Genomic DNA, 27,732 nt, shown 5'->3' on the forward strand with positions numbered 1-27,732 from the left:
GCCCTCAGGGAGAGGCTCTTCCCTAACCTCCCAGTAGGGAGCGATGAAACGGACCAATGCGCACGCGCGGCTGGAATCCGGTAGGGCCAGCGGCAAGGCGGGAAGGGGCCGCGCAGGCGCGCTTCGCCCACCGGCTTGCTGAGGAGAGGTTGGAACCGGGCGGTCCGGAATCCCGGACCCGGCGGGGGAAGTTGCACGGCCTCCGAACCTGAGTTTGGGGTGAGTCGGGAAGTGGCCCGTGGCTGGAGGCGCGGAGGGGACCCCGAGGAGGGGAGGGATTAAATCGGGAGCGCGCGCACCGCGGAGTGTGGTCGTCCCCCCGCCCACCCCCTTTCCCTTCTGTCCGTCCGCCATCCTTGGTCCTCGGGCGGGAAAGCGACGCGCCTGCGGACTGGAGGGCGGCCCGCTCAGGGGGCCGGCGCCGTGGGTGTGTGCGCATGCGCGAGCGCGTGCGCGCTGGGGAGCCTGCACCGGCGGCTCATTCATTCCCATTACCCTTCCTGTTTCTCTCGGAGGCCACCCCGCGGGAGCGGAGCCGGACTGTAGACCCCTGAACCCCGGGGCCTTCAGAAGTTATAGAACTCAGGACCCTGCCACTTATTATTACCTGTGTAGCCTTGGGCAAGATGCGTCCTCGCTTCGGGCCTCAGTTTCCTCATCTGTAAATTGAGGTAGGGGCCAGATGACCCCTAAGGCCCCTTCCAGCCCCTCGAGAGGAAGGAGCCCCGCTTTTCTCCCGACCTGTCCCAGCTGGGCGGATTGAAACCCCCGTGTGACTTAGGGACAGTCTCTTCCTCTCTGCTGCCTCAGTTTCCTCATCTGTAAAATTGAGGGGCTCCAGATCCTGATCCAGTGACAGTTGACCTTCCTTTCCTTTGCCCACTTGGGCACCAGCAGCCACCGACAGCTATTTTCCCCAAGACACACACACACACACACACACACACAGACACTTAGGACGTTCATAGAATCTCACACCCTTCTTTAAAAAACGAAGAATATTTTTAGTCCCCTCCAGCTGTGATGCTGTCATTCTGTGAAAGCTGACCTTGAAAAGGACTCTTCTTTAATCGGACACCTGTTGGTAAAGCCTTAAAGGCCTTCTCGTGTCTGAGCTGGCTTGCTCCCCGAGTGGTCCAGAGAAGGATTTTAACTTCCTCTTGTCTCTTCCAGGTCACGCCTGCCTGAAAGGCCTCTGTGGACATGGCCCCCTAGCTGGCCTTTGGATCCTGTCCATTGTTATGGAGGCATCTTTGGGAATTCAGCTGGATGAGCCGCAGCCTCTGTCCCCGCTGCGTGACCGATTACAGACCGATGGCTCGTTTAAAAAGTATGAGCAGAACTGCAGACTTAGAGGTAAGATGTCTCATACCACTGACTTGCAGTTTGGTTTTCTCTTTAAGTTTGGAGTGGTGTGTTTATACGGTTGCAGAAAAATGAAGAAAACTCTATGGAGGCAGAATAACTCTTGAGTTAGAAGAGACCTGATATGTTATCTGGCCCAAACCTCTTATTTTGCATATGGAGAAGATAAGATCCTGGGAATTTAAGTAACCTGGTCCAGATCCCAGGATCCTGGAACATAGACTTCTTTACTACTGAGCAAAGTTCTAGACTAGGGATTGGCAAACTATGGCCTGTGGGCCAAATCCAGCCCACTGATAATTTTTATTTGGCCTAGAAGATAAGAATGGAAAGCTCTCAGGCCATATTAAAATAGGTGGGACTGAATTTGGCCCTCAGGCCATAGTTTGCTGACCCCTATTCTAGAACAGACTGTTTAGGTGCCTTAGACTTCCTGACTATAAGGCTGCGCTCTTTCTATCATATTATATACGGCTACATAAAATTTAGATTTATAAATGAAATGTAAGTAGGACATCTTTATTTGCATAATAATTTGATTCTGATTTTAACAAAGATACCAAGAGGGATGAAGGGAAAGAGTAGCAGGAGCTCGTGTTAGTAAAGGATTCACCTTTTTGCACTATTAAAAGCCCCTTCTCATAGTTTACATTATTAACTATTTCCTGTTGAGAGTTAAATATAGAAGCTAGTGGTATACTTCCCTCCATAACTGTTATCTAGTTAACAAGTTATGTCATTTCTTTTACGTTGTTTCTTAGTTATGTCATTTTTTATCATTTATGTTCACCAGCCTAGTTCTTGCCCTTGCATTTATTGCAATGGCTTTTTGACAAGTCTAACTGCCTCTATCCCTCTGGCACACAGCAGCCAATTTAATGTTTCTAAAACACCACTTTCAGGTGAACTCTCCCCATTCAAAGATGGTTATCCCTTATTCTTACCTAAAAAACCCTCTAGTCTATTCTCAGTTTATTGTGATCTAATATATCCATCAAAGCTGAGTTTAAGACTATGAATCTTGACTAATCATTGTAGCCCAGTGATCTTATCCTTTAATTTAATTATTATTAAATACCCATAAAAGCATTTTTATATAAATAGCAGAACACAGAAAGATTATACATGAAACTGTGAATTTTCACTTCACAGCACTTTTTTTAAAAAGTGTATAATAATTCCACACATTACTTTCAAAACTATCTGCTTTTCTACTTTCTGAACTTCCTTGTGTTAGGTGGTGAACTGGATTGAGTGCTTGGCCTGGAGTCAGGAAGACCTGAGTTCAAATCCAGCCTCAGATACTACTAGCTAGGTGACCCAGACAAATCACTTAACCTTTATCTGACTGTTTCCTCATTTGTAAAATGGGGATAATAATAGTACCTACCCTCCAATGGTTGTTGTGAGGATTAAATGAGATGACAATTATAAAGCATTTAACACAGTGTCTGATACATAAGAAGCACTACTATTGTTATTAATGTTACAGAATATTAATCTTTCCACCAGGCCTTACACGATCCTGACTGTAGTTTCTGGGTACTTAAAATGCTTCTTTCCAGATGCGTACAGTAATTTTTTCTTTGACATGGGAACTTTGGATTTTGACATGGAACTCTGTGACATTCCTGGGGCTTTTCCTTTTGGTGTTCTTTTCAGGAGGTCATTGGTCGATTCTACTTTCACTTTGCCCTCTGTTTCTGATAGTTCTGGGCAGTTTTCAGATGATGTCTTGAAATATAGTGTCTGGGCTTTTTTTTTTTAAGTCATGTTTTTCAAGGAATTCATTGATTCTCAAATTATCTTTCCTTGACCTGTTTTCCAGGTCAGTTGTTTTTGATATTAGATATCTGACATTTTCTTCTATTTTTGTGTTTGTTTTAATATTTTGTTTTATTTTGTTCTGTCTCCTGGAGTCAGTGATTTGTATTTGGACTGTTCTAGTTAGAAGGAAATCTGTTACTTGGATAAGGTTTACCATTTTCTGTTCTAAGGTATTTATTCTGTTTCCATATCTTTCCTCCAACACATGGTCCATTTTTTAAATCTCTTGCTTTGTTTCTTTTTTTTAATTAATTTATTTTGATTTATCAACAATCACTTCCATAAGCTTTTGAGTTTTTAATTTTTCTTCCCCTTCCTCTCTCTCTCCCTCCCTCCCCCCGCCAAGGCAGCTCGAAATCTGATATAGGCTATACGTATACATTCCTATTAAACGTATTTTCACATTAGTGATGTTGTAAGGAAGAATTACAACCAATAGGAGGTACCATCAGAAAGAGGAAACGAAACAAAAGAGAAGAAAAAAATAGTAAATAGTATGTTTGGATCTGCATTCAAACTCCATAGTTCTTTCTCTGGATGTGGATCGCATTTTCCATCATGAGACCTTTGGAGATGTCTTAGATCCTCGCATTGCTGAGAAGGGCTCAGTCTTATCAACGTTAGTCATTGCACAATGTGGCTGTTACTGTGTACAGCGTTCTCCTGGTTCTGCTCACTTCACTCAGCATCAGTCCGTACAAGTCTTCCCAGTTTTTCTGAAGTCTGCCTGTTCATCATTTCTTATACCTTGCTTTATTTCTTCTAGTTGTTCTTGTAATCTTAGTGGAAAATCTCTTTTTTCCTTTGAGTCACTGCTTATAGTTGTTAGTGAAGTTATTTATTCACTCTTTTTGGAGCTCTCTAGATTTATAATAATCACTTTTATGGTTGGTGTTTTCTTTGATTTCCCCACCTCTCCAGCTTGGCCAAGCTCTAGCTCCTGCTGAGCTTTTGGGTGGTATGGTTGGCCCTGCTTGGTCTCACCCTAGGCCCCTGCACTGATCTCCACTTCCTGGAGTTCTGTCCCCCTGGATCATTGAGGTTCAGAACATTGGTTCTTTCTGGCCCTTTAAGGTATCTCAGACCACCTTAGAATACTGGGAACCTGGAGTTGCCTATTGCTCTGATCACTGCTATTCCTCTAGCTTTCAAAGTCCCCGCCCTAGGGGTTTTGTATCTCTTTGGGACTTCCTTGGGGTGCTCTTCTTTTCTTGCCCCCAGATACAGAGAATACATGTGTGTCTGGCCACACAATAGAACACCCCAGCAAACAGTCTAATGAAATCTGGGAGCGATCGTGAGACTCTTTACTGGCCTGGTCACCCTCCTCTGGACTCTGCAAAATGTGGTAGTCAGCACTGAGCCCCATCTTCTCGGTGAGCCTGTCCAGGGCCCAGTGCAGCTATCTGGGACACCATGAAGCTTTTCTGCCATTAGATTTTTGCCTGCTGGATCCCCCTGGTGGTACTAGGAGCTTGTCATGTCCTTCTCAGACTAAGGGCTCCCACCTTGTATTAGCCAGTCAGTCAAGAAGGATTGATAAATGCCTGTTGAATGCCGTCTTTGTGCTAAGTGCTAGGAGTACAAAGAAAGGTAAAGAAACCCAGCCCCTTCTCTCAAGTAGTTTATAATCTAATGTGAAGTTGACTTTTGGAGGCCAGTTGTCATGCTTGGTACTTTGCCTTGGGGTAGTTGTTAGAGTCAACTCCCACTCTAACCCCTCCTGACAGTGTGACCTTGGGCAGGGGGCTTCAGTTGTCAGTGCCCCCAGCCACTCTCGAAGACTCAGGTGCTGATCTGCAGTAGTAGAAGGGATTTCTTTATCTGCAAGTCCCTATGCCCAGGAAATTACAGGTCTTTGATCCAGTGACGCTGGCGCCCTAGCTGTTCCTCAAATGAGACTGTCCTTCATGTGTGGAGCAATGTTTGCTTCAAATCCTATTTGAAATCCCATCTTCTATGGGAAGCATTTCCAACCCCTGTTCATTCTAGTGTCTTCCTTCTTTTAATTATTTCCTGCTTTTCCTGTATGTTTAGCTTGTTTATGAATATGTGTTTGCTTGTTGGCTCTCCCATTTGATTGGAAGCTCCTTGAGGGGAGAGGTTGTCTTCTGCCTCGGTATCCCTAGTGCTTAGCACAGTACTGGGTACATAGCTGGTACTTAAACAAATGTTTATTGATTGACTCACTGACATCTGCCAGTTTTTTAGTACCCTTGAAGTAGTTTATCTGGGCCCAGTGATTTAAACTCAGACAGCTAGTGCTTGCAACTTCCTCTTGCTCATATTTATTCTGTCCTTTGGGGTCTCAAGATTCTTCTTCACAGAGAAAACAAGCAAAAAAAAAAGTTGAGCAATCTTACCTTCTATCTCTCAGCTTTTAGCTTCGGTCTGTCCATGCCAAATAGCAGCTTTATCCATTATTCTAGCCTCTTCTAATCCCTAAGATAGCTTTAAAAAACAAACTAATACCTTTGTTAACCTTAGCATTCTTTGCTAAACTCACCTCTTTCTGGGCTTTAAGTACTGTTGACATTTATAGGATGTTTCTAGGCTTTTATGTTCATCCTCTGTTATCTTGCTTCCATCTTTGTTTTGTGTCTTTTAAAAATTGAAGTTTGGGGGGCAGCTAGGTGATGCAGCACTGGCCCTGAAGTCAGATGGACCTGAGTTCAAATCCAGCCTCCGACCAAACACTTGACACTTACTAGCTGTGTGTGACCCTGGGCAAGTAAGTCACTTATCCCCAATTGCCGTGCCCCCCAAAAAAGATTTAAATTGGTCAGTGAAGTTTCCCATCCATCTATATTGATCTTTTTAGATAAATACACCTTTTCCCCATCATTGTCTTCAGAATTGCATTCCCAATTCCTAGGCTGGCTTCTCCTATGGAATTTTGGGCCTTGGCATCCTAATTATCTGTTCTCTGAACCCTTTGAAAACTGCTTTCCCAAAATCTAGAGTGCATGCCAGACTCTTCCTATTTTTCATCTCTCCAATTCTAAGGTAAGAGAGGGCCTTGGTTTCTAGGGTTTCCATTATTTTTACTTTAGCCCAAAGTTCTTCCTTATTGGTCAGAGTCAAATCTAGAACCAGTCTCTTGTGGTTTCTCCGCCTTTTGAAAGATGAAATAATCATTCAGGCAGGCCAAGAAAATACAGGCTTCTCTGTTTTTGACGCAGTCAGTCATCTGGTCTTTATTAAATACCTGTTATATGCTAGGCACTGTGTTAAGCACTGGAGAAAAATTAGGTAACATATAGCACTTTAACGTGCTTTTGGCAAAGTACAAATAGCATTTCATTTGATCCTCACAGCAACCCTGGGAGATAGGTGCTATTATTTTCCCCATTTTACAGACTACAGCTAAGTGCCTTGCCCAGGGGTCACCCAGCTAGTAAGTATCTGAGGCAGGATTTGAACCCAGGTTTTCCTGACTCCGGGTTCAGCACTTTATGCTGCGTAGACAAAGCTCCAGCAAATGTCCAGGTGATTGAAGTCCATGCAGGTGTTGTCCTGGCTTTGTGCCACCCTTAGGGCATTTCCTAAACTTCCTTTCTGTTTATTCTCTCAGGCCAGATGGTCCAGAGTAATTTTTCGAAGACAAGATCATATCCATTTCTGCTTCCATTTAGTTCCTTTCCACTATGCCTCCCCCTTGGATTCCTAGGTTTTCTCCCATGAATATATCCTTTTAATGTACAACGGTACTTGATTCCCCTCCTGTCTCCACCTTCTCACTGTCCTCTTCTTTTTGAATGAAAAAGGTAGCCTTACAGAACGATATAATCCATCGGGACTTAGGGATGCTTCTATGGTGAATTTTCTGCCTTGCATTAGGAGCTCTAGTAACTTTGCCTGCTAAAGGGATATTTTACTAGGGTACTTTGTCTGCACCTCTCCTTCACCCATATCTCATTCTACTTTGTGTTCTCCTTATTTATTTAACTATTGTATTTTCCCTGTCAGATTAAAAAGAGTTTCTCTAGTCCAAGAACTATATTTTTTCCTTCTTCTGGGCACAGTGCCTTGAACATAATAAGAACTTGATATATTTTGTGGGATTGAATTCCTACCAGTTGTAATGCCGGCATGTCAGTGCTTGTGGAAGATTTTTTCCTTCAGTTATTTCCTATTTAGGACCCAAGTTTATTGTTTCTAGAACCACATAAAATGCGGCAGTACACTTTTCAGTTCCTGGACTGAATGTTAGTAACACAGGGAATGCTCATATATTAGAGGTTGGCACATAGATCCCTTTGGCTTTGTGATCTGTAAAAGCTGTGGTTTGTTTGTTAGTATTACCTGCACTTCTGCTCCGTTCTTCATGCTGAATCCTCTTGTCCCTGCATTCACCTTTGGCTACTCTACCAGCGTATTAGAATTCTCTAAAATTGTGACTGGAGAATGGTTAGAGTGTTTCAAATGAATGATACGTATCCTTGCTACTACCATTCTTTTGAACTCCAGAAGCACCATGACAAATTTAAAAGTTTTCTAGTTCTTGGGTCAAATATAATGGAAGGTCTAAAAATGGCTTTCTTTCTTTACTTCTGTTAAAATTTTTCATTATATTGTAATTAGTGTAAAGGCCTTAAATTTCTTTAAAACCAACTTAGCAGTTTTTACAACTGGGAAATTTCTCAAGCTCCTTCTGAGCAGTAGTAGTACTCATTGAAGGTATCCATTGGGAATACCCTAAATGTGAATCTTTTCTACATTTGAAAGAACTCATACATTTCAGGGAAAGAAGTTCAGTTTTCTAAGAATGTAGTATGTCCTTGTCATGCCATCTAGTGATAAGAATACAAAATGTCCTTGGTTATTTGCTGACTTGAGTTCCTTTGTGCTAGATCCAAAGTAATGGTGTGGTTATGTGTATATGATCAAAAAGTAGTTGAAATTAAAGTTGTGTAATTCTAAAACTGTAAATTTTGTATGAAAGTTCCACAGTCTGTGTAAGTTATATTTTGGTAAACATGAATTTATATAATTTCCAGTCAGTTTTGTAAACTGTTTTTTGTGTGTGTATATCTAAATGCTTGGGTTTTATGATTCATTTCGCTGGCTTCTTTAACTTGAGGAAATATGTAGTAAATCTAATTTGGTTAACTGAGTGTGATTATAAATGCTTTCAAACGTTTATTTCCTCAACAGGGGTTGAAAAAGATATCGAGAGACTATATGAAGCAGTACCACAGCTCGGTAGTGTGTTTAAGATTGAGGACAAAATTGGAGAAGGTAGACCTGGGTCTAATTGAATTTTTTAAAAATGTTATTCTTATGTTTTTTCTAATGTGTATATTTTCGATACCATTATTTCTTGTTGAAGAAATTCCCTTTAATATTCCTTTTTAAATGTTAAGAAAATTAAGTTATATTACTAACTTTGACATAGTAACAAGTTTTTATTGTCATTTAGTTGAATTTTTGCTTAAAAGAATGTATATTAGCTGACTTTTAAGCTGGAAGGAAGCACATTAAATACATGAAACTGAATTATATGTATCCTTTCAATGTACTCTTCCAATACATTAATGAATAGTCTCTGTTAATTCAAAATACACAACTCTATTTAATATTCAAATATGTAAATGTCACAGAATTTTTTAAAAAATTTCTTATTAATATGATACCTAAAATGATATAACAAAGGAAATCGATTTTGTATAGTAACAATAAGAGAATGTTAGTAATTATTTAAAAAGATGCTGGGTGAATCAGGAAATCTACTTACAGGGAAAAAGGAATGGGCTGTGTATCAGTCTGGAAAGCAGATTTGAAAAGGGATAAAAAGTAAAAGGTGTGTTAATGAATGAATAGGTGAACAATAAAAACTTAAAACATGCTTATCCCATAAATGAATGGACTATATCGGGGGCAAAGGTGGCAGGACGGTGGGATTAGAAAATGATAACATGATATCTGGAATTAGTTTCTAAATATTAGGGTAGAGAAGTCTGCTTAAAGGATTAGATTTTTAAAGGTTTCATTCTTAGTTTTGCCGTCAAACATGTAGGATTGTCTTTAGGGGAAAAAAAAATGAAAATATCCCAATTTATGAAACAAAAATCAAATAATTAGATTGAAATATTGGTGTTAACCCTGGAAATATTGATATAAATCTAGTCATACAGATGAGGAAAGGAAGAATTTATGGAAATATGCCATATTTTACTTTTCATTATACTTAATTGTAATCTGTTGATAGGCTCATTACTGATAAAAACAAATGGCTTGTTATAACTTTATGTACTTAAAATATTTTTTGCAATTTAGCATTTTAGCAGGGTTTTGTTATGCTTGCAAAAATTAAATGCTAAAGATTTTTCAATACCTTTCACAGGTACTTTCAGCTCTGTTTACTTGGCCACTGCACAGTTAAAAATGGGACCTGAAGAGAAAATTGCTCTGAAACACTTAATTCCTACGAGTCATCCTATAAGAATTGCTGCTGAACTCCAGTGTCTTACTGTGGCTGGGTGGGTAATTTAGAATAGCCTTGGGTTACATTAACTGCACTTTAGAAGTTTTTGAGTAGGCTACAACCAGGATGACCAGAAACCTGGTCCTCAAAGACCCTCCATCCTTGGAGCTGGTGTCTTGGTGTAAAGTTTGGCTCCTGGCACACACTTATTCATTGACTTTTGCAGTGATAGGTCTTGATTCTGAGCCATTAAAAGAGGGCTAAACATGGCTTTAATGGTCACTGACCTTTTTTTCCCCCTAAGGCTAGAATTAATAAGTCAGTACATTATTTTAAAATGATGAAATCGTAACTCTAAATTCTTATTTACTTGTAGCTGATTGTTTTGCCTCCACCTTTGCCACAGGAAGCGGGCAGTCTGCTAGGTCTTTCTCTTCAGCTGGCCGCGTGGTTGCCTGGGCTTCAAGTCTCTCTCCTTCCTTTCCTCGCATACTTTAGTCTCTCCCCTCACCCTTTCAAACATGTACAGATCTTCCCATCGTGAAACAGTATTCGTTTGATCCTGACGTCCACCTTCTTAAAACCCTGTTTCTTGAATTAGTGACTTAAATCCCCTGCCTCTGTTTCTTTACTACACTTGTCCTTCTGTGTCCTGGCTTTCAGCCTTGCCTCCGTACTGACCCTCTTCTCAGAAGTCACATCCACAGCGGCTTTCTGGCCCAGTCTTTTTTTCAGCTGTTATTCTCCATGGCGCCTCTACTTCTTTTGACATTGTGAATCACCGGGTCCTTCTGGTGATTCTTCCCGTGGCTTCAGTGGTGCAGTGTCTTAGTTTTCCCACCTCTCCTGCCAACCTTCTTTTGATTGGTCTTCTTTTTCCTGCCCCTTAATGAAATCTATCCATAAAGGCACTCTCCCATAGAGGACCTGTTCTCATAATTTAATTATTAAAACTCTGTGCAGATCTGTGTCTTCTCTGACCTCTCACCCAGTATCTCCCAACTGTCCAGTGGATGTTTCCATGGGATATCCTTCTAACACCTCGAATTTACCATATCTGACACTGAATTAAAAATCTTTTCCTCTGCAAATTGGTATCCTTTCCTGACTTTTCTTTCATTCGCAACACTATTCCCCAAGTCATCCAGGATAAAGCAGGAGAAGTCATCTTTGAGTCTCCTCTCTACTTGCTGTATTTGCTTTATGAATGAGGTTGTGGCTCTTCCTCCGTTCGAAGCACAGCTTTCTTTTCATTTCCACTGTATCCCTAACCCTCTTTACTTCATACCCAAATTCCTTTCTAACTGGCCTTCCTGCCTCCAGTATTTTTGTTCTCCAATTCATTGCACACATTACCACCAAATTAACGTTGCTGGAGCATTTCACTCAGGTATCCCCTGGCTGGAAAACATTCATTGACTCTCCATTGTCCGGAGGATAAAAATCTACATTCACATCTATCTATATTCTGACCCCAACCCATGTTTCTAACCTTAAGTACTACTGTTCTCCTGTAGTGAACATTTGGCCCAATATCTTCACTGTCTTTTTCTCCTGCCCCTACAAATCTCCCTCCTTTAAAAAAAAAAAAGAATCTCCCTCTCTCATCTCTCCAGCTCATCCCTCCTCTCTGAAACCTTTCCTCCGAGGACCCCAGAGGCTGGGTAGTTCACCCTCTCTCTGAATAGGATTCTCTCCTACGGCGCCCTTGACAGATTGTCAGCCGACCTCTGTTGGGAGACTGTTGCTGAGGCAGCAGTCCAGGAAGCCTCATGCCACATTAGCATAGTTCTCATTATTAGCAAGTTTTCCCTTCTGCTGAGCCTCAGTTTACTTGTCGCCCCTGCTTCTGCCCTTTGGGACCAAGCAGAACATGCCTAGCTCCATGATACAGTTCTTTAAATACTTGAAGACAGCTTCAGCTGCTGGTGCAGAGGAGAAGGCTCTGAGACAACCTTCTTTCTGTTCTGTATATGTCTTGTAGGTGCCTAGTTATTTGCATATTGTCTCTCCCATTCGATTGTGAGCTCCTTGAGGGCAGGGACTCTTTCTGCCTTTCTTTGTATCCCAGGTGTTCAGCACAGTGTCTGACACATAGTAGGTACTTAATGCTTCTTGACTTGGTCTAGTCTCTTCTATTTTAATTATCTGTTCCAGCTCTTTAACTGATCTTTAGGTGGTGTGGTTGTCAGTCCTCCTTGTGACATCCTAGTCGTCCTCTTCTGGCTGGCATGCCAACTTGCCAGGACAGACGGGATGCATGATTTCACCAGTCTGGGTACTCTCTCCACCACCATAGATTATAGTTTCTCCATAATGCAGGAGTTATTATGCCCGTCAAAACTCATCACCTGATAGATGACATAGCGGTGAGCCTCTGAAATTATCTAGGTGTGTCCTCAGACAGTAGGCATACATTGGGCGCTGGGTCCAGCTTTGAAGCCTTTTCAGTTTGATGGGACTTCTCAGAGCTGGTACGCCACCAGGGTGACCTTCATCTGAAAATGAGGGATCTGAATAGTGCTTTGGACCTAAACTGTGCCTTGAAGTACACACAGCACTCCAGATGTATTCTGACCACGTCCAGGCAATTTCTGGCCTCTTACTGCCTTAATTGAATTAGCAGTTTTGACTGCCTGTGTTTCTTCTCCATCATTTCCCTTTGTAACGTCCACATTCTGGCTTCCTTTCTGTTACTCTCCCAAAACTGATGTGCTAAGAGTGGCCAAGTACTGCCTAGCTTGTCTACACTGATCCCTCAACCTTTAGGAGGTTCTTAGCTTTTCTCCCTATTAGGTGGGAAGTTTTCTGAGATTGGCCCTTCTTTCCCAATCCCAAGTGTATCTGTCACAGTGCTGCGTACGTGGTGAACAAGTGAGCCTTGAGAATCTAGGTTTTAAAGTGTTGTACTTGAGTTGATAGTCTTTTAAATACAAGTATTTGGATTTTGTAATTTATTTTCAATAGTTATGTTAGCTTGTAGCTTTCATACAATTATTTCCACAAGAAAAAAAAATTTATTTTTATGGTATGGTTTACTGTGAGAGGCTTTGGGGCATAGAGAACTGTCCTTTAGTGAGGAAGACCTGGGTTCCAAGTTCCAGCTGACACATACTGCCTGTGGGACCCTGGTCAAGTCATGTCACCTCCTGGTTCCTTGAGAACTTCCTGAGCCTTGACGCTCGTCACAAAGAAGGCACTGCCCTGCCTCAGGAGAGGACGTTTTCTCATTGGGAGAGCCTCCACTGGGAAAGCACAGGGCTAGGCCCTATGATTTCCTGTAAGCTGCTAGTTCAGAGTGGAAATTGGAGAGCTGAAGTGAGGCAGAAAGCAAAGTGGAGTCAATTGAAGTTAGGAATAATTGACTTGGTAAGAGTGACATGGACACAGCGCCTTGGTTTTAAGAGGGTAATGCTTCCATTAAATCCCAACCTTGGCCATATTTTTATTGATAAAAGTTGAATGTCAAGTAACCTTGCATTGCCTAATGCATTGTGCTTATTATTTCGGGTTAGTCTTTAACCATAATTTATGCTTTAAAAAATTCTATTTCTAAACATCCGACAAGGTTATACAGCATTCTGATTTTTCTTTGTGTATTTTCCTCTAGGGGGCAAGATAATGTCATGGGAGTTAAGTATTGCTTTAGAAAAAATGATCATGTAGTTATTGCAATGCCATATCTGGAACATGAATCCTTTTTGGTGAGTCTTAGGGTTCCTTATATTTAAACAATTTGATTTTTAAATGGAGAATGATCGTTTAATTATATTTCTTAAAACCTGTGTTTCAGGAAATTTTGAATTCTCTTTCCTTTCAAGAAGTTCGAGAATATATGTTTAATCTTTTTAAAGCTTTGAGACGCATCCATCAGTTTGGGATTGTCCATCGAGACATCAAGCCCAGCAACTTCTTGTACAACAGGCGTCTTAAAAAGTGAGTGTGTGAAGTGACTAGACGATGCACAAGTGTTCGTCAGGATGTCCCATGTGGGCTCTGACCTTCTAGGTAAAGAAGGTCTGTAGAAGCAGTGGAGACATGTTGCTTTTGAAAATACTTGTTGAAAACTTAACAAGAAAACAAAGTTATTGCGGTGAAACAGTTTGTATCTATAAAGGGAATTATCCATTATCCTCAAAGCAATAAAAAACAGTTTAAGAAGAAACAACTGCAGTGTTCAAAACTGGATTTAATGGTAAATAATGCGTTATTAGATTGGCAAGAGTTTCAACTTGGGGCTTATTTTTTGTTTATTTTATTGATGCTCACTTTGGCGGGGTATGAGTATGTTACAATCTGCACATGTTTCTGTGTGCTGATAAATGTGATTATCATAACACGTTGTTTATGACAGCAGGGCTAGAACATTTCTCATTTGTGATTTTTGCACACATCTGACTTATGTTTTGCTGTTCTACTTTCTTTAATCAGAATCAGATTGAGCTTTTTGTATAATTGCAGACTGAATGTTTTTTAAGCTTGTTAACGTGGAAAGTTTCTGGTATGGCAGCAAGCTAGATTCTGCTGCTAGCATCAGGAAACAAAGGATCACACTTCTAAGTAGAATTTGCCCCTGTTGCGCTTTCACTCCCAGCTTTGAAATTGAGAAGGTCAGGTGAAGAGCACGTCCTGGAGCCCCTCTTAACGAAAGCGTCTGTCGTGGCTTATTCTTACGTGATGTTGCTAGGGAAAACTTTTTTCCCTCTTTTTCAGGAAGGGGAATGTGACCGGGTATTGATTGCTTGATAGTGGCTTGATGCTGTATGCATATGGTTTGATGAACATAGATGGGTTTGTATAACTACTGACATTTCATTGTTAGAGCTGTCACAGAGCTAACCTGTTTGCCCAATTCTGTTTCGTAGGTATGCCTTAGTAGACTTTGGCTTGGCCCAAGGAACCTGTGACACAAAAGTAGAGCTACTCAAACTGGTCCGGTCGGAAGCCCAACAGGAAAGTTGCTCACAAAATAAAGCTCCCATAGTAATGGCAAACAAGGTTTCAGTGAGTGTCCCAGCACCAAAAGCGCTATCTCAGTCATCCACTCAAACAGCTGTTAAAAGGCCCTACTCACACGCACAAATTCAGACTAAACAAGGAAAAGATGGCAAGGTTCTACCCCTTTTTTTGTTTGTTTTTGATAATATTGTACTGTTTTTAAAGTGTATTTTTTTTTCATCCAACAGGGGGGGATATAACACTGAAACAATACTTGGTGATTATTTTACATTTGGTATGTGTCTTCAACTGACAGCATTTTGATAAGATTTGTAGTGAATTATTTTTGTTATTTTATGACATTTGAGATTTAGCTCCCAGATTTATAAACCACATTCTGGTCACGTGTATTATGGTGCAAAGTCACATGTTTTCTGTATGAAACAGAAAATGCTTGATTTTTTTCCTGCTTGACGTAAAACAACATCGGGTAAGAATTCTCTTAAAGAGGAAACAGTCCTTGTAGCTAATGCAGAAAAGAACATTTCTCCGGTGTCTATCTCCATTTTAGCTGCACAGCAAAGTGTCACATCCATGCAGAGGCTTTTAGGCTTTCTTTGGGTCCACGTGGGGGCTGGGGCGTTGTCAGGGGTTAATGGCTTGTCCAGACTATCCTCTTCTTTCACAGAAGTATTTTGGTGCCTCAGAATGACTTGCTTGCAGCTGTTTTTGTTTGTCCCTTAACTCTTTTGAAACTATAGCAGAGGAAAGCTGGCAGAAAGTATTACAGATATAATCCTTATTGTCCTTTTTTTGTTGATATTGTAGGAGGGATCTGTAGGCCTTTCTGTCCAGCGCTCTGTTTTGGGAGAAAGAAATTTCAATATACAAAGCTCCATTTCACATGAGAGCCCTGCCGCGAAAGTAAGTAATGCTGAACAATGAGTCACACACACAAACAGTTTAGGGACGTAGAACCTGCTATCAGTAATTGGGGGAAAAAGTTAGAATTTTGTTGTGCCCCAGAGATGGCTGCTTTGGACATCTGGCCTGAGCTGCCACCTCCCCAAATTTCTCTTGCGTTTTACTCATGAAGCGTTTCAGATGGTTTGGTGATTAACTGTTGCTACAGTTAAAGTGAGGCTGCTTTCTTAATAGACCGTGTTTATATTGGGCACTAACTAAATACTCGTTGATTGATTGATGGTACATTTTTTTCTGGTTATATTTTCAAGTGGTCTACTTGAAATTTGGTACTGGAGCAGGGAAAATAGCATTTTAAAAATGTGAAAGATTATAGTTGTAAATGTTAAATTTTTGAAAATCGGCCCAAGCTCCTAGCTCCTAGTTCTAGACATTGTAAGTTAGTAACCCACTCTCTTTGTTCAGTCTGTGGTTCTGAAATGGAGTTAGACACGAGAATATTCCCTTTCTTTTACTCCTCTATTGGCGTTACAAAGGCCTCCGAGAAAATGCAAGTGGCACTTTGCTCATGTAACCTTTTATGTGGCGGTTTAAAGTATGATTTAAATAATATGTCATCATCAAAAATGGGGTTTTGAAAGTGAAACTGAAAGAATTGACATCTTTTATCAGACTAGAGTGGGCATTGTAACCTGTAGTCATATCTTGGCATCCACGTTGTGACTTTAGAAGATATATTTTGGCACCAGTACTTTTTATAATACTTAGAAAAATCCAAAACTAGAAACCAATGTAACTTTTCTTTACAGCTCATAAAGCAACCTAAACCGATGGATGTCACATCTAGAAAGTTAGCAACGAAAAAGAAAGTGGTTTCTACAAAAACGGTGACCAGTAACATAACGAGGAAAGCTGCCAGCACTTGCCCTGCTAATCTGACCTGTGACTGTTATGCAACAGATCAAGTCTGCAGTGTTTGCCTTTCAAGGTAACATGGTTGGAGAGTGTCGTAAAATCCCTGCTCGGCCGTCCGGCAGGTTAGAAATTGTCTGCAGAAACTCGGTGGGCAGCGGAGTGAGGAATGCAGAGGCGGCAGTGCTGAGGCCTCAGTGCTGCCCCAGCACTGCTCAGGAGCAGAGCGATTCCCTGCAAGACAAACAAATGATGACCGTTTTCATATGGTGTTCATTTCACATGCAAATGCTATTAGGAAAACATTTTTTGCTGTTATATGCAAATAGTTTGAAAGGAGAATATGGCTCTTTTGGAACCATAGAAGTTCACAGTTGATTTGCTGACATAATGATTTTCTGCCTTCCTCTTTCATTTCTGTTCCTTCCCCTCACACAGAATAACTAAAACCAGGTGATGCTGCTCTGAAAAGCTGGGCCCTTCTGTGAATCTGGGAGGAGGAAAGGGCAGTTATCTGAGAAGGTGGAGTTACTTGGAAATAAATTGTCTTCTAGTCTTTGACAGCTCCAAAATTCCTGGTAGAAAAGTGGGACAGGATAAGATTTCCATGGAGTAATTGTACAGTTAAAGTCCAAAATGATAAGTCCTTAAAAAAATGTGAGGTGAGTGAGAGCGCTTCAAGCCAGGAGGGCCAAGGAAAGTCTCATGCAGAAGGTGACTGGAGCAGCCAGAGATGGTGAAGGAAAGTGGGCCAGGCGTGGGGAGAGTCCCCTAAGCACATTCACAGGGGCAGTATGCTAGACAAGCTCGGGAAATAACCACCCCATACTGATACGAGAAAGAGTGGTGTGAAATAAGTCTGGGAATATGATACAGCATTTGCTGATGTTCAGGTAAATGAAGGCCAAGATAATCTCATTTCTGTGGTAGATTGGTAGGGGACGAAGAATTATGTTAGATACAGGCTGAATTTGGTTAAAAAAAAATTTAAGGCAATTGGGGTTAAGTGACTTGCCCAGGGTCACACAGCTAGTAAGTGTCAAGTGTTTGGTCTGAGGCTGGATTTGAACTCGGGTCCTCCTGACTTCAGGTCCAGTGCTCTATCTACTGCGTCACCTAGCTGCTCCCCAGGCTGAATTTGAAGTCACAAGGCTGGGGTTTGAATCTCAGCTCAGTTGTATCTTGGAGCAGGTCACTTGCTAATGTTTCCTCAGGTTTCTTACAGCAGTGGTATCAAACTCAAATAGAGAGAGATCCCTGCCTGCTACATATTGACTTAGAAAACCACAAATTAACATTGTCCGTGTGATCGTGTATTTTTACTTATTTTATTAAACATTTCCCAATTACATTTGACTCTGGTTGGGGCCAGTTTGACACCTGTGCTTTAAAGCTCCACATCAGTGATAACTGCTCTCTAAAGGATTCTATGCTATTGGAGAGGAGAGATGCGTGATGTCGATACGTAATTGGTAATGAAACAGGGAGTGTGCACTACACCTGCGGTGGGGGCAGATGAGGGAGGACCTTCCAGAGAAGGGCACCTGACCTGCGTGTTAAGGGAGGATCAGGATTGCAGAGGAAGGCCTTGGGGGTGGGGGCGAGCTTGTTGATTGCTTTGGACGTAGGAGATGAAACGTAAAGGTGGGGAGCATCCAGCAGTCCATTTTGGTTGGCTACATCACAGATTTTATGAAGGGTAGTAAGGTGAATAAGTTTGGAAAAGAGACTGGAGCTAAATTGTGGAAGGCCTTAAGGACCAGACAAATCAGAGAGTTTAGCTGAAGGGGATCTTAGGAGGAAAAAGAGTTTCTAATGTTGACAGGGTATCTGGGGGAAATGTCCAGCATGATTGGAGTTTGAGAGAGAAATTTGCACTAGATATATGGGTATGGGAGTCCAGCTGCATAGGGATGATAATTAAACCCATGGATGCTGATGAGATCACCAAGTGAGAAAGTGTTGACAGTTTCAGGTTGTGAAATTCCCTTGGCTCTGGGCTCATGCTCATGCTGTAGTTGACTAATCTATCTCCAGTCCTTCTGATTAGCACTGGTCATTTTCATAAGAACAGATTCATCCCAGAAGGGGCATACTGACGTTTGCAAATTAGCAGATGCCTGTTGTTAGCCCAATACCTCACCACAGTTCTTTCCCAATACATACAAATGTAGCTTGACACTTAATTAAGTTCCTTAAATTTTAATGTAAGGTTCCCACCCAACAAAAATGGAATGAGTTGCCTTGAAAAGTAATGAGTTCCTTTCGGTCAGCATGCATTTCTTCAGTGCTCGCCATGTGCTGGGTATGGTGACTTTCCTAGAGGCTTTCCAGTGGACAACTGCTTGTTGAGGGCGATCAAGGCAATTCCCTTTCTGGGGTTCATTCCAATTCTGTTGTCTGTAGAGTTAAAAGAGGATAGGGATCAGGGCAGAGCCTTGAACCCACACTTGGGGAGTAGGAGATGAATGAAGAACCGGCTGAAAATGGGCCTGAAAAAAGGGGTTAAAAAAGCACAGTCAGAAGGGTGAGAGGAGAACCAGGAGAGAGTACTATTACAGGCCAAAGGAAGAGGTTTCCAGGAAGGGGATGGTCAGCAGTGTTACAAACTGCTGAGAGGCCATGGGGAGGATTCACAGCTTTGGAGATGGCAGGTGCCTCTAGGGGTGGGGCAGGTGTGGGTGAGCTGGGCTCAGAGAGCTCATGGAACAGCGAGGTGGAGATGGACAGCAGGGCGTTCAGAACGTGGGGCTAGAGCCCAGCAGGTAGATTATAGCAGACTAGATTGATTGGGACATTATCTTGGTTGTCTTTGACTCCCTCCTCCTTTCTCTCACTGGGGGCTTCTCAGTTCTTCCCTCTCTTTCATTTACCTGCCATGACCCTCATCCAGGCCCTATTCCTTCCTCTATGGACTTTCATAGTATTTTCCTAACTACTCGCCTCTTGCAATTGTTGTTAAGAAAGTATTTTCTAAACTTGAAAATGCCATGTAAGTGTAAGTTAGTATTAGCAACAGTCACAGTAACTAGATTCCTGCCCTCCAGTCTTAATTCTTTCCATTTCCTCTCACATACTTGGTTATTTCGATGGATCTCTGATCTAGTTGACAGAGGTAGTACTCCCTCTAGTGAAGATCACAGCCCAAGTGTGTCCATCTTGTGTGACCTCTTAATCACATCCTCCTGTAAATCTACCACCAATGAGAATTGTATACTGCTCTTCCTGTGCTAGTCCTCATTTGAGATTTGTTGTTGCTTGCTTGTACTTATCTTTCTAAAGTACCCTTTTAATTCTGTTACTCCAATGGTTTCATACTGCCTAACAAAAAAATTCATACCCTAACTCTGTATCATCTGACCCCAGCCTATCTTTCCGCATTCTAACTAAATTGGTTTACTCGCTACTACCCAAGCACACCTTCAGGTTTTCGACCTTTGCAAGCATTAACTCATGCTGGTAGCAGTAGGTTGCAGACCGTTTGGACACCTAGAATGTTCTGGCCCATTTTCATTTCTGCCTCTCAATCTTATATATCCTTTAAGACCCAGCTCAGATGTCTCATCTTTCATTTAGATCAGCTTGTGATTTCACATGTTTTTGAACTCTGAAAGCATTTTGAATCTCTTTTATCACATACATACATATATGGAAGGAACACTGGGCGCTAACAATTTCCTTATCCATAAACTGATTTAATAATGTCTAGATCTTTCTTATCTCTAAGATCCTGGGGTTCATACCTTGTATCTAGGAAATAACTAGAGAAGTGAACATGTCTTAGCCACCTACTAGATTATAAATTGCTTAGAGAACCTTTATCTGCACTACCCTGAACATAGCAGACTCATACTACCATGGCTCTGTGCTTTCGACTGTGTGGGTATTTGCTCTGACAATGCTAACTGCAGCCCGTTCATACTTCCTCATCGTATATGACTCTTGTCCATGTGCTCCAAAAGGAGGTCCATCCAATATGCTGAAGGCTTTTTGGTTGTTTTCTGACCTCCTGAGCGTAGTAATAAGGGAAGCATATGGTGACGGATTACTAGCTATCCTAACTTTCCAGGGTTACTATTCCCTTTTATAAACGCTACATTGCTGGCTCTCCTCTGAACTTGATATTTCATTTCTGACCTCCCTATGTTAACATAGGCCACCCCCCATACTGGGAAAGTCTTGTCTCCTCATCTTTACTTCTCAGAATTTCTGGCTTCTTTTAATAATTCAACGCAGTTACCAACTCCTCCATGAAGTGTTCCCTGTCTCTGTGCCACTTATTAGAGGTTTTCCCTACTTTACATTGCTTTTTGTTATTCTTATTTGTATATGTTGTGTTTCCACAGTTAGAATATAAGCTCTGTGACAGCAGAGACTTTTTATTGTTGGTTTTGGGTCCCTAGCATTTAGGAGAGTGCCTTTCAGGCATTTAATCAGTATTAATTAAGTTGAACTAAAACTAGATCTTTTCTTTCACTTGTTTGAGGACTATGAAAACAATCCATTTCAATTTTTATCAAAATATTTATTGGAAACCTATATTGCTGTTGTATTTCTGTATATTCTTTTCACTGTGTATTTTGTTTTCATCACAAATAGCAAAGCTCTCTACCTTTCCTGAAATGGAAACCAGAGCAAGAATGGATAATTTAAATCTATAATCACAGAATCTTATTTGAATTTTACAGGAAACAAAACGGATTAATTTGAGCTTCATTTCTTTTTTATTTTTGTGTACCTGTTTTCTAGTAGAATGATAATAAACAGGAAAGCAGAAAGCTAGCATCAGGGGAAAGAGAAATAAAAGTCCTGAACAGTCTGCAAATTGGATGATAAGGAATTGATTGCTTTGATTTAGTTAAAAATCAGTACAAATTATACCACAAAAAAATCAAATGTTTCATTTTGCAATTTTCAGCAAATATTTGTTAATTGCCCACTATGTATTGGACAGAAGGAAGAGATACTATGGTAATTAAGGTATAACTTCTGTCCCCATGGAACTTATCATGTACACAAGAAAGAGGAAAAATATCCACAAACCATATGAAACCAGTTATATGTACAAAATTCTGTAATAGATTAGAAAACAACAGAATTTTAGAGCAAATCACCAAGGAATAGGTTGGTGAGCTAATTCTTAATGGACTACATGGGGCTTGGGTTAGAATTCCTCGAGTTTGTTTTCTTAAGAAGACTAATATTTTCTTTCTCTAGCTTTTTTACCATATTGAATTAGACCACTTGTTCACCTATTGTACACTAGCCAGATTGGCTTGGTTTGGGTCAAATCATCAAAAATTATAAATTTGTGGTGTTCACCTTAATTAATGAGCTTAAAAGCATTTCATAATCTGAGTTAGTTTTCCTCCCAGATTAAAGAGTATGTGTGTTCTGCCTGCTTTGAGTAGAAAGCAGATTGTACAGTAATAGAAGACATACCTTTAAGGTAACAGGTGGGAGTTAAGACTGCAAAAGTCTTCATTTGGAAGTGTGTCTTTTTCTGTCACCAGACGGCAGCAAGTTGCCCCCCGAGCTGGTACTCCAGGATTCAGAGCACCAGAGGTCTTGACCAAGTGTCCCAATCAGACTACAGGTGCGTAACATTGTAAATCAGACACCTGTTCACCACGTTTGTGACTGTCTACCTGGTTCCTTTTAATACTAGAATCATTTCATGGTCTAGGATTTGACCACTTTTACTTTTCAGTAAGTTACATAAGTAAGTAGTTCTGTTAACATGAATTATCTCTGAAGAAAAAATATTGTGAACTTAATGTAACTTTTTTTCCATCATTGTATTAGAATTCACAAAATATATTGTTGACAAATTGATTGCATTGAGAGGGATAGTTGGCTCTCTCACTACAAAGTTAATACATTTGTAGCCAGGATTCAAATCAAGTGAAATTTTGGTTCAGAGACTGTTCAGGTTTTCTTCTCATTGGTAGTTTTGAAAAATACGCAGGTCTGACTCTGGTTCATTTTGTTGTTTTGTTGCAAACTTTGGTGTAGTTTTAAAAATACACCATGTAATAGAGGTTCAAAAGAAATAGTGCGATTTTTTCCCAGATTTTTGTGTGCTGTTTAATGTGTTTCTGATTCCCTTCTAAGAACCCAAGCTAGTCATTTAGATGGTAACCCCTGATAAAAAAGATTATTAAACTTTACCATAGAAAAATGGCTATAAGTAAATGAATGGCTCACATTCATGTATTGCTTTAGGCTTTAGAAAACACTTCATACATTGATTTTGCAAGTCAGGTTGTTCAAGTATAACCCCATTTTTTTGATAAGGAAACATAAGGGATTTGACCAGGGTCGCTGTCAGTGGCATTGGAGCTGAACCTCCGACACTGGTCTTCTGCCTCCGCCTTCTGCCGTCACTCAGGGGCTTCCTTCTGCACTGTGGGTCAGCTCGGGTGACGTCCAATGAAATGCCACTGCGAGATTCTTGCAATTATAGATTTAGAGGTACAGGGGACCTTTGAGAGGGCCTGGAGTCCAACCTTGTCTGAGACACAGAGAGGTTGGTGACTCTTCCAGGGTCACAGCTGGGAAGAGTCTGAAGCAGGATTTGATGCCTCCAGACAACTAAGATAGAAGTTAAGGTTTGAAAAGCACTTTGTTGCATGTTAGTTTCTTTGATCCTGCCTAATCACAGCCCACCCTACGTTGCCTTTAAGCCAGTTACTCAAAAGAAACTTGTGACGGGTCCATTTTGAAGACCACTGTGGTGGTGGTGGTGTTTTTTAGACATTTACATGATGCTTACTGTGTGCCAGGCACTGTGCTAATAGATATTCCCACCCCTAGGAGGTAGGTACTGCTTTTATCCCATTTTATGGGTGAAAAAACAGACAAATAGGGTTAAGTAGCTTACCCACGGTCACAGGAAGTGTCTGAGACTGCGTTTGAACTCATATCTTCCTGACTCTGGGCCTTGTTCTTTATCTACTGAACCACATGGCTGCCCCAAAGACACAACATTTTGCAAATAACAAAGACAAAATGATCTGGCTGGATAAACACTGAAAATATTCTTGAAGGAATCGCTAACCATGAATCCTAAAGAGAGAGCCTAATACCTGGACACATAGGAAGTTATTTGAGTTCCTTTGGTCCAAGGCCCAAGAATGTCAGACTAAAGTACTCAGTCTAGATTAAAAAGCAGACCTGTATTTTGCTTGCACTGGCTGTGAGGGGCAGCATTGTCCAAGGGAAGGGCATCTGGCTGTGAAGTCGAAGGGTCCAGATTCCAGTCCCACCTCTGTCACTTACTTCCTGTGTGGCCCTTGGGGAAGTCAGGAAGGTCAATCTCTGGTTGGCCTCGATGGTCTCTAAGGATCTTTTCAACTCTGGGTCTGTTGATTATGAAAGCAGAAGCTATTTCCAATTAATCACAGAGTAATTTGGGTAATGGTAATTTAACATATTAGAGGATACACTAGAAATTTGAAGAAATCCATAGAACAAAAACCAGAAGGATTAAGATCAAACATAATCACTTCTTTTACAGCATGTTTTAGCCATACTGAAAATACCCACACTATCTTTTATAACAGAAACAAAGTTCTTCCTGCTATTAAAAAAGACACAGAACCTCACATTGTTAATAACAGTGTCTCCTAGTGATAGCTATCTGGTTCTGAATCTTTTTGAATACCACAGTCTGCTAAGCATCAGCCTTGTGGGTTCCATTGGGAAAATAGAATGTAGTAATGGCATTTCTCTGGGGAGTGAGTCTCTGCTCAGGTGGCCGTTTGTTTTATATGATTTAGGTGTCCTCCTGGCTTTTAGTTATACAGCTTGATCTCTATAAGGCCCCCTAGATCTCCTTTAAATATTTACTGATCATTTTTAATGGAACATTGCATTTGAACTAAGTGTCTTTGTATTTTAAGGATACTATCACATGACAAAATCATGAGTGTGATTTTAACAGGTTTTGTTTGGTTTGCAGCAATTGACATGTGGTCTGCAGGTGTGATATTCCTCTCTTTGCTTAGTGGACGATATCCATTTTATAAAGCAAGTGATGATTTGACAGCTTTGGCTCAGATTATGACAATTCGTGGATCCAGGGAAACTATCCAGGCTGCTAAAACGTTTGGTAAGCAGATTTGTTATCTAATAATAAGTTAGTACATGATTCTTGAAAATCTAGCATATGCTATGTTCTTGAAAATGCTTTGATGTATCCAATTTGGGTAATTTTAGGTAAAATCTTAATTTCTAGAAGTTGAAAATACAATGAAGAGCTATGAAAATACCACCTCCAAGATTGTTATCTTTGAAAATGTACAACCACTGTTTTTCTGAGGCCAGTCATTTATGAAGTAAATGTAGAATGCATATATTTTTGTTCAACACGCCTAAAATACGGAATCTTACGACTCCAGTTATGAGCAGACTTTTAGTACGACAGAGATAGTTTTGGAAATATCCTGTACTGCACAAGGTAACTTGTAACTAGTGCTGTACACTTAAGCGTGGCTTATTTGATTTTCGTAGTCCGAATCCAAAACCTGAACTTCTCGGTACTCTGGTGCAAACAGGACTTAGCAAGCCTTCAAATAATGTTTATGATAAAGTCTGTTTTTGTTTTCTTTGGGTTGAGTAGATAGGCTTTGTAGAAATAAAATAAGCCTTCTGATCATTCTCTTGAATCTTCTGTTTGAAATTATATTGCAGTTCAACCAATGTAAGGCCACCAGTCACGGAATGACTAGGCTACAGGAGAGCCTGTCCAGAGTGGACTGGGGGTGGCATTCTGTTACTACAGGCAGCAAAGGCCTGCTGATAGTTAAAATAGCAATATTGCCTTTCATATGTGAAAATGACAGTGCTGGCCTGTCAGTGTGGCATGGTGAGATTATTTGTATCCATCAGACTTCGTATTTACTTAGGGATAAGAGTGGAAGCCTCTTCCTTTCTTGTTCTTAAGAGATCATTTATGGCTAATGAGAGTATAATGAAATGATTCCTAAACCATGGTTCCTGTACCTCTGTAAGACAGTTCTCTGGTGTCAGGTAGGGAAGGCGCAGGTAGCCCTTTGGTCTACACAGCCAGATTTAAAGCAAAGAGACTTTCAAAAGTCATTGATCTTGGTGAAGCCCTCTCATGAGTCTAGCCCAGGAGTACTGGATCTTCAGTCAGAGGCCCTGGGTTCACAATCCACATCTGACACTATGTGTGTGACCTTGGACAAGCTGCTCTTTGCCTGGGCCTCAGTTTCTCCACTGTAAAATAAAGACCTTGTACTAAATGTCCTCTGAGGTCCCTTCCAGCTCTGAATCTCTAATTCTGTGATCTTGTCTTCTGGTTCCTTATAGTAATAATAAGACATTTATTTAGTTCTTTAAAGTTTATGTACATTATCACATTTGATCCCCACAACCACCCTGGGAAGTATTTACTACAGGGATCCTCTCCATTTTATAGATGAAGAAGCAAAGACTTGCCCATAGCTACACAATTAGTAAATCTCAGGCATGTTTTAAGCCCCCCGAAAGAGAGAACTCAACCCTATTGTCATGTGCTGCTTCCAACTTTATTCAATATTTGTTTCCTTTGTAAGCATCCTGAATAGTGTAGGGGAAAGGGTCGTGGCATATCCAAATACTTAGAGACAATTTTCTCTTTTAGGTAAATCAGTGTTATGCAGCAAAGAAGTCCCAGCACAGAATCTCAGAACCCTCTGTGAGAGGCTTCGGGGCACTCCCAGTTTGGCTGTTGAAAAACAAGAGGACCATGCTCATGAATCAACTCTGTCATTGAGAACTGACCAGAACCTGAAGCTCCCTCCCCACATGGAACTTCCAGGGAACTCATTTCATGAAGATGGTGGGGATATCTCAGAAACTTCTGTGAACAAGCACCAAGCCAATTTGAAAGGCTGGGATCAAGTCCCCGATGAAGCTTATGACCTACTTGATAAACTCTTAGATCTCAACCCAGCAACGAGAATAACTGCCCAGGAAGCATTGATACATCCATTCTTCCAAGATCTGAGTTTGTGATTACAACACTTAGTTTGGCATTTATGTGGTTATTGTCTAGTGGGAAATAAGTTTGTTGTAATTCCCTTACATTTTTGATTAGACACCAGACCCTGGTAGGTAAGGGGGGGGGGAAATTTGGTCTCATAACAAGTATAATGTTTTCCATATTGTCTTCATGCCATTTATCAGAAAACTGCTAGGACTTAAATATCCCTGAAGAGATTGTGGATGGTGCCGTGGACTGGTCACATGACTTGTCTGGTCAGATCCACCGAGGTAGAGATAGAAGTGATTCCTGCCTAATGCACAGGGCATGAGAATACAAGCATTTAGTTGGTTTACGAGTTAACCTTCCAGTTGAAAGACCAAGATGAAATTGGCCTGAACCTTCAATATTCTTGGGCACCTTTCATGAAAATTAAAATCAATAATAAAAGAAAATTTGAATTTGTTAAGATGTTAATTTTAAATTGTCATAATTTTTCTTCTGTTTTGGAAACACCGGTTTTGTGGAAACATTTCACAGCAATTGCCATCTTTTTCTTGAGAATATTTTTACTTACTCTGTGCCCATGATTACACATTCTTTTTGTGGTACTTTATGTAGTACTTCTCACCAGGATTTCAGGGTATGTTGTTCAGTAATGGATAGAAGTAGATGTAGACTCCAAAACTGATGCTACTAGATGAAGAAGTTAAGTGAGTTAACTCAAAATGGCCAGTTAGAGGACCATGGGACCATAATGAAAACCTTTGAGTTTCATAATTTTTTCTTCTAATGATAGCCAAGGCGATCAGGCCATCTACATCATCATTATCCTGCTTTTGAAAACACTGGACCTGCACGTGGAATGGCTCCAGGAAGAAAAGGTCATGAAGAGAAACGTTGAGGTGGGCCAGGTGGAATGGACAGAAGGGGGAAAGATGCCTCACCAAGACCCATGTGCATTGTTTATTTACATTCCAATGTGGATGATTCCATCCCCAGTTATTGACTGAATGGCTAGCAGTGCTACTGGAGGTTAGGAATCCCTACAGACTTTACCCACTTGGTAGCTACCTTGTATTTATTTCATTATGAGAACTCTACAAGAAAGAGGGGGACCTTCCTTGTTTGAGCAAGGAAATGAATCCCTCTGGCTCATGACTTATGTGATGTGTCTTGTTCCCAAACAGATGACTAAACTCTAGGGGATTGTTTACAGAAATCACCACCTTATTGATCTTAATTTCTTCTCATGCAGTAATTCTTTAAAAAAAAAAAACACCTTTGAATGTAAAATTATATATTTGTATGTCTATTTAATAAAGAGTTACTTTTAGTATTTTTATAA

At 40.8% G+C, this 27,732-nt stretch overlaps 1 protein-coding gene across 3 annotated transcripts; it reads left to right on the forward strand.

Moving 5' to 3' along the window:
• Positions 1-107: 107 nt before the first annotated feature.
• Positions 108-27,732, forward strand: CDC7 (cell division cycle 7). 3 transcript variants are annotated; one of them, XM_020975453.2, is made up of 12 exons: positions 108-219; positions 1,174-1,356; positions 8,350-8,433; positions 9,539-9,674; positions 13,230-13,323; positions 13,413-13,555; positions 14,485-14,731; positions 15,386-15,481; positions 16,291-16,469; positions 21,907-21,989; positions 24,357-24,506; positions 26,043-27,732. In XM_020975453.2, exons 2-12 carry the CDS (start codon positions 1,242-1,244, stop codon positions 26,414-26,416), a joined length of 1,701 nt encoding a protein of 566 aa, XP_020831112.1. In that variant the 5' UTR covers positions 108-219; positions 1,174-1,241; the 3' UTR covers positions 26,417-27,732. The 3 variants fall into 3 exon arrangements, with proteins under 3 accessions (XP_020831112.1, XP_020831113.1, XP_078012700.1); XM_020975454.2 differs by having other exon boundaries at positions 14,485-14,623; XM_078156574.1 differs by lacking the exon at positions 108-219 and adding an exon at positions 478-671.

Source organism: Phascolarctos cinereus, unplaced genomic scaffold (assembly GCF_003287225.1).
Source record: "Phascolarctos cinereus isolate Bilbo 61053 unplaced genomic scaffold, phaCin_HiC Scaffold_5;HRSCAF=322, whole genome shotgun sequence".
NCBI lineage: Eukaryota > Metazoa > Chordata > Mammalia > Diprotodontia > Phascolarctidae > Phascolarctos > Phascolarctos cinereus.